Source organism: Pteropus alecto, unplaced genomic scaffold (assembly GCF_000325575.1).
Source record: "Pteropus alecto unplaced genomic scaffold, ASM32557v1 scaffold44, whole genome shotgun sequence".
In the NCBI taxonomy this organism is placed as follows: domain Eukaryota; kingdom Metazoa; phylum Chordata; class Mammalia; order Chiroptera; family Pteropodidae; genus Pteropus; species Pteropus alecto.
The window spans coordinates 9,472,585-9,486,893 of record NW_006436812.1 but is presented as its reverse complement, the minus strand read 5'-3'; the positions used below and the strand labels follow the sequence as shown (position 1 = coordinate 9,486,893).

General features: G+C 36.4%; 1 protein-coding gene across 1 annotated transcript in view; it reads right to left on the bottom strand.

Moving 5' to 3' along the window:
• Window positions 1-14,309, bottom strand: part of ITGAM (integrin subunit alpha M) — a 61,218-nt gene that overhangs the window by 26,666 nt on the left and 20,243 nt on the right. The window contains exons 11-12 of the mRNA XM_025048422.1: window positions 8,589-8,718; window positions 8,176-8,318 (exon numbers count right to left, since the gene is read on the bottom strand). Coding sequence (XP_024904190.1) covers window positions 8,176-8,318; window positions 8,589-8,718 — 273 coding nt within the window. The remainder of the gene's footprint in view (window positions 1-8,175; window positions 8,319-8,588; window positions 8,719-14,309) is intronic.

The window sequence follows — 14,309 nt, the reverse complement described above, 5'->3', positions numbered from 1 at the left end:
AAAAAAATTTAACATTATTCATCCATAAGAAGAGATGAAATACTGCCATTTTCAAAACATGGATGGACTTCAAGATAATCATACTAAGTGAAATAAGCCAGACAGAAAAAGTTGAAAATCACATGATATCACTTATATGTGGGATATAAACCTAAAAGCAACAAATGAGCAGGACAAACAAACAGAGATTCATGGACATGGACTATAGGTTAGTGGTTACCAGAGGACTATAGAGTAGTGGTTACTAGTGGGATGGGGGAGGAGGGAGAAGGTAAACTGGGTAAAGGGAGTCAAATATAGGGGCTTAGGGGGAGGGTGAAGTTGATCAAGGGGATCAAATATATGGTAGCTGAAGGAAACTGAATTTTGGGTGGTGAACATACAATAGAACATACATATGTCAAATGATAATGTACACCTGAAAGTTATATAATTGTATTAACCAATGTTACCCCAATAAACTTAATAAAAAATTTTTAAAAATAAAAAATAAAAAGACTATATGCCACAATCAAGTGGGATTTATTCCTGAGATGCAAGTTTGGTTCAATATCTGCAAATCAATTAATATAATACACGCATAAACAAAATGAAAGATAAAAATCATACGATCATATCAATAGATGTAGATAAATCATTTGCCAAAATATAGCACCCATTTATGAAAAAAAACTCTCAGAGAAGAGGAAATAGTGGAAACCTAACCCAACATAATAAAAGATACATATAACAAACCTACAATTAACATCGAACTCAACCGTGAAAAGCTGAAAGTGTTTTTTAATCAGGAATAGGATAGGACATCCACTTTCATCATTTTTATTCAACATAGTATTGGAAGTCTTAGCCACAACAATCAGACAAGAAAAAGAAACAAAAGATTCTACAAAAGAGATTGGGGGCAGGGTGGTAGGGAGGAGATGTAGATGATAGAGGCTTTGTACTTCTCTCGTGACCATGACAAAGTTGTAACAAAATAAGGAGCAAACAGCAAGCAGAGTTGCCTGGGGTTTAAATAAACAGAAGCACCAGAACTATGAGAGAAATAAGAAATCACCCTGCAATGGAAGGGAGTAGAAGGGGGTGAGACACAAGGCTGCTTAGTCCCAAGCTGCTGAGTGGGACGGAAGCTACAACAGCTGCAGCCAGCATCTGCGGACATTCCTTTTAAAGGGGCTGTGTCCACAAACAGACTTTTGAGGTGACAGACTCTCTTACTCTGAGCACCAGCACCAGGTTGGCTGCCTGGGTGCCGGCGGGGAGCACTAGGGTCTTAAAGGAGAACACTGAGTTGTTGGAGTGAGGGCTGGAGGTGAGGCTTTCTCCCAGGCAGAAGTGCTGGAGGCATCCATTGTTCTCTGTTCAGCCCTCCCAACTCCCAGTGTGCATCTGCAGAAGCAGGTATAGATGAGACGTCATCAAACTGTATAACACAGGTCGCTCTGCCAAGAGGATTCCCTGAAATTCCACCTCCCCCAACTCGTGGCCCCACCTAAGAGACATCCAGTGGTATCCTCCACGAGTCCAGTGCTCCTTGCTGAGTCAACTCCAAGACCCACACTGGTGGCAGCTGACCTCAGTTTCTGGTATGGTTTCTTGAGGCAACTATAAGCATAGCATCTGTGGATTGCTTGCTGAATCTTAACGGGTGGCCCTGGATGGGCACAGGCTGGGGTTAAACTTGACCTGCAGCTAGACCCCTCTCAAGATTATGCTGCTGAACACCTATTACACAAAGCCACATTAATAAGACCGGGAGACTTAGGAGTTTTGCTTAGTACATAGAAACAGACACAGAAAGGCAGGCAAAATGAGAAAACAAAGAAGCAGAAACCATATGAGAGAACAGAACAGAGATCCAGGAAAAATGGAGTCAAGCAATGTAATAGATGCAGAGTTCAAAACACTGATTATAAAGATGTTCAATAAACTTAGGGGAAGTATAGATGAGTTCAATGAGAACTTTAACAAAGAGATAAAAAACATAAAAATGGAAATGGAAATTATAAAAAGGAACCAGTCATAAATGAAGAATACATTATCTGAGATGAAGAGTATATTAGAGGGAATCAACAGAATGAATGAAGTGGAGGATCGAATCATCAATATAGAGAATGGGAAAGTGGAGGGCACTCAATCAGAACAGTAAAAAAAAAGAATCCAAGAATATTATAATAATTTAAAGAGCCTATGGGACAAAATTGAATATAATAACATCTGCATTATAGGGTACCTGAAGGAGAAGCAAGAGAACAAGAAGCAGAAAACTTATATAAAGAAATAATGATAGAAAACTTTTCTAACCTGGTGAAAGAAATAGACATACAACCCCAGGAAACTTAGTGTCCCAAAAAAGATGAACCCAAAGAGGACCACACCAAGACACATCATAATTGAAATGCCAAACATTAAATACAAAGAGAGAATCTTAAAAGCAGCAAGAGAAAAGCAATTAGTTACCTACAAGGGAGCACCCATAAGACTGACAGCTGGTTTCTCAAAAGAAACTTTGCAGAGCAGAAAGGCTTGGCACAAAATATTTAAAGTGATGAAAACCCAAGATCTACAACCAAGAATACTTTATTCAGCAAAGCTATTATTTAGGTCAAAAGACTGATAAAGAGCTTCCCGCACACACATACACACACAAACACACACACACACACACACACACACACACACACACACACACCCCTAAAGAAATTCATCATCACCAAGCCAATATTACAAGAAATGTTGGAGGAACTTCTTTAAAGAGTAAAAAAACAAAACAAAACAAAACAAAAAAAAAAAACTATCAAAAACATGAATAAAGAATGGTAATAACTACATATCTATCAATAAGTACCTCAAATGGAAAAGAATTAAGTACTCCAACCAAAAGGTAGTGTGGCTGAATGGGTAAGAAAACAAGACCCTTGCATATGCTGCCTATAAGAGACTCACTTCAGATTAAAAGACACATGCAGACTAAAAGTAAGGGGATAGAAAAAGATATTACCTTGATGGACCTATAGGGTATTATGCTAAATGAAGTAAGTCAGATAGAAAAAGACAGTTGTCACATGATTTCACATACATGTGGAATCTAAAGAACAAAATAAACAATAACAACAAAAATGGAAACAAACTCATAGATACAAAGAATATTTTAAGGGCTACTAGATGGGAGGGGATTTGGGGGGGTGATCAGTGAAAAAAGAAAAAGGGATTAAGAAGTACAAATGGATAGTCACCAAATAATCCTGGAGATATAAAGTGTAGCATAAGAAAAATAGTCAGCAATGTTTTGATAAATATGTAAGGGGCAGAGGGGTACTAGATTTATTGGGATGATCACTTTGTTAGTTATATAGATCTCTAATCACTATACTGTACAAGTGAAACTAATTATTATATGCCAACTATAATTGAAAAAAACTCATTGAATTTTACACTGTAAATATGAGAAACTAATTGTCTATTATATTTCAAAAAAGCTGTAAATAAAAGATTCCACAAAAAAACTGTTAGAACTAATAAATAAATTCAGAAAAGAGCAAGATACAAAATTAATATTCAGAAATCAGTTGCATTTTTATACACCAATAATGAACTATCAGAAAGAGAAAGTAAAAAAAAAAAATCCATTTACAATTGCATCAAAAAAAAAGTACCTAGGAATAAATTTAACAAAGGAGGTAAAAACCTGTACTTGGAAAACTGTAAGACATTAAAGAAATAAATTGAAGAAGAGACAAATAAATGGAAGACTATGCTCATGGATAGGAAGAACTAACATTGTTAAAATGTTCATACTACCCAAAACAATCTACAGATTCAATGTAATACCTATCAAAATATCAATGGCATTTTTCCCAAAACTCAAACAAATAATCCTAAAATGTACATGGAACCACAAAAGACCCCAAATAGCCAAAGCAATCTTGAGAAAGAACAAAGTTGGAGGTATTACATAAACTACGAGGCCATAGTGATCAAAACAGTGTGATATCGAGATAAAAACAGACACATAGATCAATGGAACAGAATAGACACCCAGAAAATAAACCCATTCCTAAATGGTCAATTAATCTATGACAAAGGAGGCAAGAATATACAATAAGGTAAAGACAGTGTCTTCAGTGAATGGGATTGGGAAAACTGGACAGATACATGCAAGAAAAAATAAAAATAGACCACTTTCTTGCACCATATATAAAAATAAACTGAAAATGAATTAAAGACTTAAACCTAAGACCTGATATCATAAAACCCCTAAAAGAAAACATAGTAAACTCTTTGACATTGTTCTTGGCAAAATATTTTTTGGATATGTCTCTCAAAGCAAGGGAAACAAAAGAAAAAGTAAACAAATGGGACTACATTAAACTAAAAAGTTTTTGCCCAGCAAAGGAAATCATAAGCTAAATGAAAAGACAACCTACAGAACAGGAAAAAGTATTCACCAATGATATATCCAAGAAGGGGTTAATACACAAAACATAAGGAACTGTTATATGACTCAGCAATTTCACTTCTGGGAATTTATCTGAAGAAAACTGAAACACTAATTTGAAAAGATACATGCATGTTCATTTCAGCATTATTTACAATAGCCAAGATATGGAACCAACCTACACATCCATGATAGGTGAATGGATAAAGTAGAAGTGGTACATATATACAATGTTACTCAGTCATAAAAATAAAGAATGAAATCTTACCATTCGCAACAACATGGATGGAGCTAGAGGATATTCTGCTATGTTAAATAAGTCATACAGAGAAAGACAAACACCATATGATTTCACTTGTATGTAAAATCTAATAAAACAAAGTAAGTGAACAAACAAAACAGAAACAAACTCATAGATACAAACTGGTGGCTGCCTGATAGGAGGAGACAGGAAGATGAGTGAAAAAAGGTGAAAGGGATTAAGAAGTACAAATTGCCAGTTATAAAAATAGTCACAGACATGTAAAGTACAGCATAAGGAATATGGTCAAAAATATTTTAATAACTATGTATGGTATTAGAAGGGTACTAGACTTATCAGGGTGATCATTTTGTAAGGTAGATAAATGTCTGATAACTGTGATGTACACCTGAAACTAATATAATATTGTACGTCATCTGTAATTAAAAAATGAATTTAAAAAAAGAAAATCAACTGACTACATATGTGTCAATCTATTTCAGGTTTATTCTGTTCCACTGATCTTCATTTCCATCCTTTTGCCAATACAGTGTCTTGATTATTGCAACTTTATAGTAAGTCTTGAAATCAGGCAGTATATGACTCCTCCACTAAATACTTAATGGTATTTATCTAAGTTCTTTTTCAAAACTGTTTTGGAAATTCTACTTTCTATAATTTTCCACATAAATCTTAGAATCAGTTTGTCAATTATACAAAACACACTACTAAGATTTTGATTGGACTTGGGTTGAATCTATAGATCGACTTGGGTTGAATCTATAGATCAACTTGGGGTGAACTGACATCTTAACAATATTGAGTCTTTCGGTTCACATACAAAATATCTCTTCATTTATTTATGTCTTTGATTTCTCTTATTAGGTTCTGTAGTATTCAGCATACGGATATTGCACACATTTTGTTAGATTTACATCTAAGTATTTCACAGTCTTTGGTGTTATTATAAACACTACTGGTTTTATAATTTAAATTTCCAAGTGTTCATTGCTAGTATAGAAATACAACTGATTTTTATATGTTGATCTTGTATCCTGAGAACTTACTGAAATAACTTACTAGGTATAGTAGTTTTTGTAGATTCTTTGGGATTTTCCATGCAAACAATCATGTCATCTGCAAATAGAGACAATCTTATTTTCTCCTTTCTACTCCATATACTTTCTCTGCCTTTTTTCTTGCTTTACTGCACTGGCCACATCTCCAGTACAATGTGGAATAAAACCAATGAAAATAGATATTCTTGGCTTCTTTCCAATTTTAGGAGAAAAATGTTCTCTTTTACTTTTAAATATGATGCTAGCTGTAGATTTTTTTTATAAATTTACTGTTTCTCAGGAACTAAGAATGTTTCCTTTAGTTCTTAGTTTGCTGAGAACTAAATATTATGAAAAGATATTGCATTTTGTCAAATTCTTTTTCTGTACCTATTAATATTACTATGTTTTTTCTTTTCTAGTCTATTGTTATGATGAACTACATTGATTGTTTTATTCAGAATAGCTTTTCTAATTGAGATAAAATTTACAAACATAAAATTCACCATTTTAAAGTATAAAATTGAGTGTTCTTTAGTATATCTCCGGTGTTTTTTAGTATATTCCCAAAGTTCACTGTTAACAAGCCTTGCATTCCTGGGATAAACCACACTTGATCATGAGTATTATCCTTTCTATAGATTGCTGGATTCAATTTGCTAATACAGTTGACCCTTGAACAACATTTCAATCCCCCATGTAAATGAAATTCATGTATAACTTTTGACTCTCAAAAACTTAACTATTGAAGCCTTACTGACAACATAAACCGTTGATTAACACATATTTTACATGTTATATACATAATATTATATGCGTTCATGACACACTTAACTTTTTCTTAATTTTTTCAATATTTCTAGGCTCTATAGTTTATCTGCAAGTTTTTCCAAATTGTCAGAAATCTCCAAAAATTTTTTCATATATAGTTATTGAAAAAAAGGTGGATCTACACAGTTCAAACTCATATTGTTCAAGAGTCAACCGGATTTTGTTGAGGAATTTTAAATCGTTATTGCATATTGGTGTGTAGTCAACAAAGGGTCTTAAATTGAAGACTGATACAGTTTCCTCTAGAAAGTTCACTCTTCTTCTATGGATTAGAGCAAGGCAGCATGGAATTTTAGGAGAGCAGTAAGGGGGCTACCGGTAGGTCCACAGAAAAGATGATGATGGCCTGAACCAGGCTGATGGCAGTAGAAATAGAGGGAGTCAATAAATTTAAGATGAATCTGTTTCCTACTTTTCTTTCCAGTGTTTTCTCCCATACTCCTCCACCCCCATATACACACACTCTAAACTCATGCTTTTTCATTCCTCTGACTCTTTTCTTTCCTCACTCTTCACTTCTCTAGTTCTACCTTAGCTGTCACTTCCTTCAAGAAGCCTTCCCTAATGCTCTTGTGTAGGTGCCCCTCCCCTTTGCTCTCATAACACTCACATTGTCTCAGTTTATTTATCACCCTTGATTGAAATTTGCATGCATAATATCTGTGTGTGGTGGGGGAGTTTACCAACCAATCTTCCCCATATGATCCTGGAACACACACAAAACAGAGAAGTGGCATCACATCCACACTTGACTTCCTGGAATTCCCCTACACATTCTCCCCCACCCCATCCCTTATATGTTCCAAGCACTGACACCATCAGCAGCCAATATGTGTTTGTAAAACCTTTAAAGATCATATGGAGAATGTGACTATTGACAAAGAATTATGACAAGCTTGTTCAGGTATTAGAGTAAACTGGTCATCCACATATGATGCATTAATTGCAGGCTAAAGAGAACCACAGATGAAAATTAAAAGAATATACACAGAACTACAGACACGATATCATGGGTTCAGTCTTATTTTAGGAATTTGCAAGGATGATTTTGACTAGATTGTTGCCTCACACACATCATAAGATTCAATCACACTGCTTTTGCAGGGATGTTATTTAAAGTATTGAACTGTTAGGACTGCTCAAGAATTGATCAGGGACTTAGCTGAAATAGGTCCCAGAGGTCCCCTGAGGTGCCTGACCTCGTAATTGCTGGGGAAGTTTCAAGAGTAATGAGGAAGGAGCTAGTGTGCATAGGGAGAGGGGATACCTCAGGGAAACAGCTACTTATTAACAGATATAAAATTATTTCAATATTTTAATAACTAATATGGCTATACTGGTTATGTATTGTCAAATACCAGCTCTGTACACATGTAGACTTATAGAGAGCTCTGCATAAATCAAGTGTTATTTATTGTTGTTAGAAAAGTGAGGATACAACATTCTCAAATGCAAAGCTGATCCTATGAGTCTCCAGCTCAAAACCCTCTAAAGGTTCCTTTATAAAGCACTGCTACCCATGGCACCTGGTGATGCCAATCCTGGAATCTCTCAGGATCCAGGATGCCTTTATTTGCACATTCATAATCCACATGATCTGCACTCACCTGGCTGCCCTTGATAAGAGTGTTGGTCTCCCAGGCACCAGCATTCTGTCTGAACATCATCACTAGACCAGTATGCTGATATCGAGGTGCTCCCAGAACCAGGGCTTGCACTTGGCCTCGCAAGATGACTTCGGTAGCATAACCTAAAGATGGTGATCCAAGAGAAACATTTTTCCTCACAGACTCTAACACCTCTAGCAGGCCTATCCCTTGAGAAGGGGCAGTCCCATGTTTGGTAGGTTGGAGTAACTGGACCCCACACTATATTCCCCTTTGCTAACATAATTAAATGAAATTTTGAAATGTCTTCTTTAAAGCTATCCCAAAATTCTATGAAAGATTCAATATCAACACTGGTTGAGTTATGCCACATCTTGACCCCTTCTTAGAGTACTCCTATTCCCTTCACTTACCCAAGTAAGCATCATTCATGTCTGAATCTACCCTGGTTGTGTTGATGAAGGTGATTTTATCCTCTGGCATATGAAGAAAGGCTCCACCAGCCCAGTCAAAGCTCCCCACAGCACCCAGCAAGGGACCATTCTGGGAAAGAGGATAGAACAGAATTGAGAAACTTACAGCTTCAATGTAATCCCAATCAAAATTCTAGTGGCATTTTTCACATAAATAAAGCAAACAATCCTAGAATTTGTATGGAAATACAAAACACCCCAAATAACTAAAGCAATTTTGAGAAAGATGAACAAATTTAGAGGCATTATACTTCTTGACTTCAAATTATATTGCAAAGTTATAGTAATCAAAATAGTATGATATTGGAAAAATAGTATAATACAGGCACATAAACCAATGGAACAGAATAGAGAGCCCAGAAATAAGCTTATAATATGATCAATTAATTTACAACAAAGGAGACAAGAATGTACAATGGGGAAAGGACAGTCCCTTCAACAAATAGTGCTGGGAAAACTGGAAAGCCATATGCAAAAGAATGAAACTGGACTACTATCCTACACCATACATAAAAATCAATCCAAAAGGGATTAAATATTTAAACATAAGACCTGAAATCATAAAACTCCAAGAAGAAAATATAGGCAGTAAGCTCCTTGACATTCATCAGTCTTAGTGATGATTTTTTTAGATTTGACACCAAAAGCAAAGGCAACAAAAGCAAAAATAAACAAGAGAACTACATCAAACTAAAAAACATGTGCACAACAAAAGAAATCATCAACAAATTGACAAGGCAACCTGTGAGTGATGTCAGAAACATAGTGGAGTGAGAGACTTCCCAGATCTCTTCCCTTGAGACAACGATAAGCTGAATATCTAAAACTCAACAACAACAACAACAAAAACATGAAAACTGCACACCAGCATGTCTGAGCATGGAATCTGCACATAAGAGCTACCACAGGTCAGAACCCCAGGCCTGAGGCAGTAGACTGGAGGAAACAAAGAAGTTGCCTCTCACAGCCAAAGCTCCCTGCAGGAGGAAGGGGTGGGTTCCCTGAACAACCCTGCCTGGAAGAGCTGTGAGCTCCATGCAGCCAGCAGCAGTGCCCAAGGATCAGAGTGAAAGCAGAGAAGTGGGGACAGCAAAGAAGCAAGTACAGCAGAGAAATAACAGTTGATTATTACCAGCCGGGTTGCAAAACATGAGGCTGAGCTGTAAGCCTATCCCCCAACCCAGAGGGAACCTGCCCCATATCCTCTGAGACTGATCACCATGGAGCCCCAAAGGAATCTGAGCAAACACTTCTGAAACTGTCGCTAACACTGACAGGGACTGACACTGAGGGTAGCAAGCATGATTAAATATCTATAAGAAAAAAAAGGCACTATTCAGACTTTATACAAAGCAGAGATCCAAGAGGCTTAGACCCCACCTACTGGAAACCAAAAGAAAAACGCCTTCTTTGCAACAGGCTAAAGAGAGATCTTTATATAATAAATCTTTCTGGAAAAGATCTTTATATAATAAATCTTCTTTCTGAAAAACACCTTCTTTACAACAGGCTAAAGAGAGATCTTTATATAATAAATCTTCTTTCTAGAATACACTTCCGTTAATGCCCAGGCAGAGAAATAGTCCATTAAACACCATGAACAACCAAGGTGACAAGGCATCTCAGAAAGAAAGAGAAAAATCTCCAGAAAAGAAGCTTACAAATATAGAAATATGCAACTTAAATGACAGAGAATTCAGGATGGTACTTCTGAAAAAAAAAAATCTGAGATCCAAAACAATTCATATCAACAATTTCAGGAACTGAAAAAACAACTAAATCAGCAGAATGAGTACTTTAGCAAGGAGATTGAAAAGCTAAAAAAGAACCAAATAAAAATTTCAGGAGATGAAGAGCACACTGAAAGTGTCGAAAAATGGAAGAGCAAGCTTGGGAAATAGAGTCGACCAAATGGAGAAAAGGATCAGTGATATAGAAGACAGAAATCTAGAAATAAATCAGAAGAAAGAAGAGAGAAACCGAAGAATGAAAAACAATGAAAGAGAAATACAAGAACTAGCTGATACCATCTGTGGGCACCAGGCCTGGCTGGCCTAAGGTCTGGCTGTGATCCAAGGTCTGGCTGTTATCCAAGGCCGGCTGATCCAAGGTCTAGCTGTGATACAGGCCCAAGGCTAGGAATAGGACCCCAGATTTAAATAATGTGTACACATACTTCAGCTTATTGTATTACGCATGTGTGGCTGAATGCCACTATTGTACTCTGCTATGTGAGGAGCCATGCAGTCCCCTGGAGAGGAGAAGGGGAAAGCAGAAGGGGAGCACAAGAAAAGGGATCAGGAGAAGTATGCACAAGACTGTGTACCCCATGCAATAGACTGCACTCCCCAATAGAACTGCACTTCCCAACGGAAGTGCGCTCCACACAATAAAGTTGGTGCCTGCTGATTCAGCCTCAAATCTGCCTCTTGTGCATTCTTCCAACTGGGCTTCTCACCATGGAAACTTCCCTTCTCAATCAGCAATTCTGCTGACACTGACACTAGGTGTAGCCGCATATCCGTTCGGCCCTGACACCATCAGGAGAGGAAACAATAATAATGGGCATTCTCAAAGGGGAGGAAAAAGAGCAGGGATTAGAAAGCATTTTCGGACAAATAGTTGCCGAGAATTTCCCAAATCTAAGGAACAAGCTGGAGCTTAGAATTCAGGAAGTCAACAGAACACCCAATTATCTCAACCCAGAAAGGCCTTCGCCAAGACATATTGTATTAAAATTATCAAAAATCAATGACAAAGAAAGAATTCTCAGGACAGCCAGGGAAAAGAGACAATAACCTATAAAAGAAAACCCATTCGGTATCATTGGATTTCTCAGCACAAATCTTACAATCCAGAAGGAGTGGAATCAAATATTCAAACTATTAAATGAAAGGACTACAGCCAAGAATAATGTATCCAGCTAAGCTCTCCTTTAGATATGAAGGAGAAATTAAGACCTTTCCAGACATACAAAAATTGAGGGAATTCTCCACTACGAGGCCTGCCCTACAAGAAATACTGAAAGGGGTCAGTTCACCTAAAACAAAATTATCAAAAAAAAATACATAATTTATAAGGCGACTAACAAACAAAGAAAGAATTCTCAGGACAGCCAGGGAAAAGAGACAATAACCTATAAAAGAAAACCCATTCGGTATCATTGGATTTCTCAGCACAAATCTTACAATCCAGAAGGAGTGGAATCAAATATTCAAACTATTAAATGAAAGGACTACAGCCAAGAATAATGTATCCAGCTAAGCTCTCCTTTAGATATGAAGGAGAAATTAAGACCTTTCCAGACATACAAAAATTGAGGGAATTCTCCACTACGAGGCCTGCCCTACAAGAAATACTGAAAGGGGTCAGTTCACCTAAAACACAATTATCAAAAAAAAATACATAATTTATAAGGCGACTAACAAGCTAATAGAAGCAGAGGAGTGCAACCCTTACTAAGAATAGGGCATTATAAGCTTAAACAATAAGAAGAGATTTTCTATAGCAAGATAGTAATGAACATTCAGTACACATAGGGACAAATTGAGACAACAATGACAGAAAAGGGGAGGATTCAAAGATCCAAATTTGCAAAGGGGAATGGAGATAAGGCACACACAGAAGAAAATAGACGACTATATATAGCATAAAACAAGAAGGACCAGAAGGAAAACTCACAAAACCCAACCAAAATAAAAAAAAAAAAAACAGAACACAAGGACAAACAAGCAATGGAAACACTGAGCTACCAGAAAGCAAAAGATAAAATGGCTATAAGACCTCATAGTTCAATAATCACCCTAAATGTTAATAGATTGAACTCACCAGTAAAAAGGCACAGAGTTGCAGATTGGATCAAAAAACAGAACCCAACTATATGTTGCCTCGAGGAGACACATCTCAGCTCAAAAGACAAATATAGACTTAAAGTGAAACGGTGGAAAATACTATTTTGAGCAAATGGCATTCGGAGAAAAGTGCTAGTAGCAATACTAATATCAGAAGAACTAGACTTCAAAATAAAAAAATAAGGAAATATACTGAGGGATACTTCATAATGATAAAGGGAATCATGCACCAAGAAGACATAACACTTATTAATACTTATGTTCCCAATCAGGGAGCCCCAAAACATGTAAAGCAATTACTAACAGAACTAAAAGGAGAAACAGACCAAAACACTATCATAGTAGGAGACCTAAATACCCCATTATCTGATATGGACAGATCATCCAAACAGAAAATCAATAAGGAAATAACATCCTTAAAGAATACTTTAGTCCAACGGGACATAATTGACATTTACAGAGCCTTCCATCCCAAAACAGCTGCTTATACATTCTGCTCTAGTACACTTGGAACAATTGACCACATACTGGAACACAGATATAGCCTCAACAAATATAAGAGGACTGAAAGCATACCAACCATATTCTCAGATCATAATGCTTTGAAACTGGAGATATACTGTAAAAAGAAGTGGGAAGAACCACAAATACATGGAGATTAAATAATACACTACTGAAGAATGACTGGGTCAGAGAAGAAATAAAAAGAGAGGTCAAGAGATACCTAGAAACAAATGATAATGATAGTACAACATATCAACAAAACTTTTGGGACACGGCAAAAGCAGCCATAAGAGGAAAGTTCATATCATTACAGGCCTATCTCCAAAAACAAGAACAGGCCCAAATAAACAACCTAACACTTCATCTTTAAAAAACTAGAAAAGAAAGAACAAATGAAGCCTAAAGTCAGCAGAGGGAAAGAAATAATCAAAATTAGAGCAAGCTTAAATGAAATTGAAAACAAAAAACAACAGAAAAAATTCAACAAAAAGCAGGTTCTTTGAGAAGGTTAATGAAATTGACAAGCCGCTGGCCAGACTCACTAAAGGAAAAAGAGAAAGGACACAAATAAACAAAATCAGGGATGAAAGAGGGGAAATGACGACAGACACTGTAGAAATACAAAAGATCATACAAGAATAGCATGAAGAAGAATATAACACCAAATTTAATAACCTAGAAGAAATGGTCCAGTTCTTAGAAAAATAAATCTTCCTAGACTGATTCAAGGAGACCTGGAAAATCAAAATAGACCAATCAGATCTACGACTATGCTACCCCGAACAAGCCCGAAATCACCTGATCTTGGAAGCTAAGCAGAGTCGAGCTTGGTTAGTATTTGGATGGAAGACTGCCTAAGTAGACCAGGTGCTGTAGGCATAAAAAATAAAAAAAAAATAAAGAATTTTAACTTGACAAGGTCCTTGCAATTTGTGAGGTCACCCAAGGGTTGCGTCACCTAAAAAAAAAAAAAAAAAAAAACAAGCACAGGTGACAACCTGAAGGAGGCCCTAACGGCCAAAGCTAGAACAATTTGAGAAATAAAATAAATAATAATAGTAAATAATAACACTTAATTACAACCGCATCATTATCTATGAATTCATACTCATGTAGAGAAATAATTGAATAAATAAATAATTGAAAGTGAAAGAATAGTTCCCCCTTTCAGAAGAATTCCAACTAATAAATGTAGAAGGAATGAAGGAAATAGAAAAATCACCATTAAAACACCACAGTGATAATTGTCAGGCAAGACCCACACAGATGCTAAAATTAGTGGACAGAAGTTTCGAGGAGAAAGTGC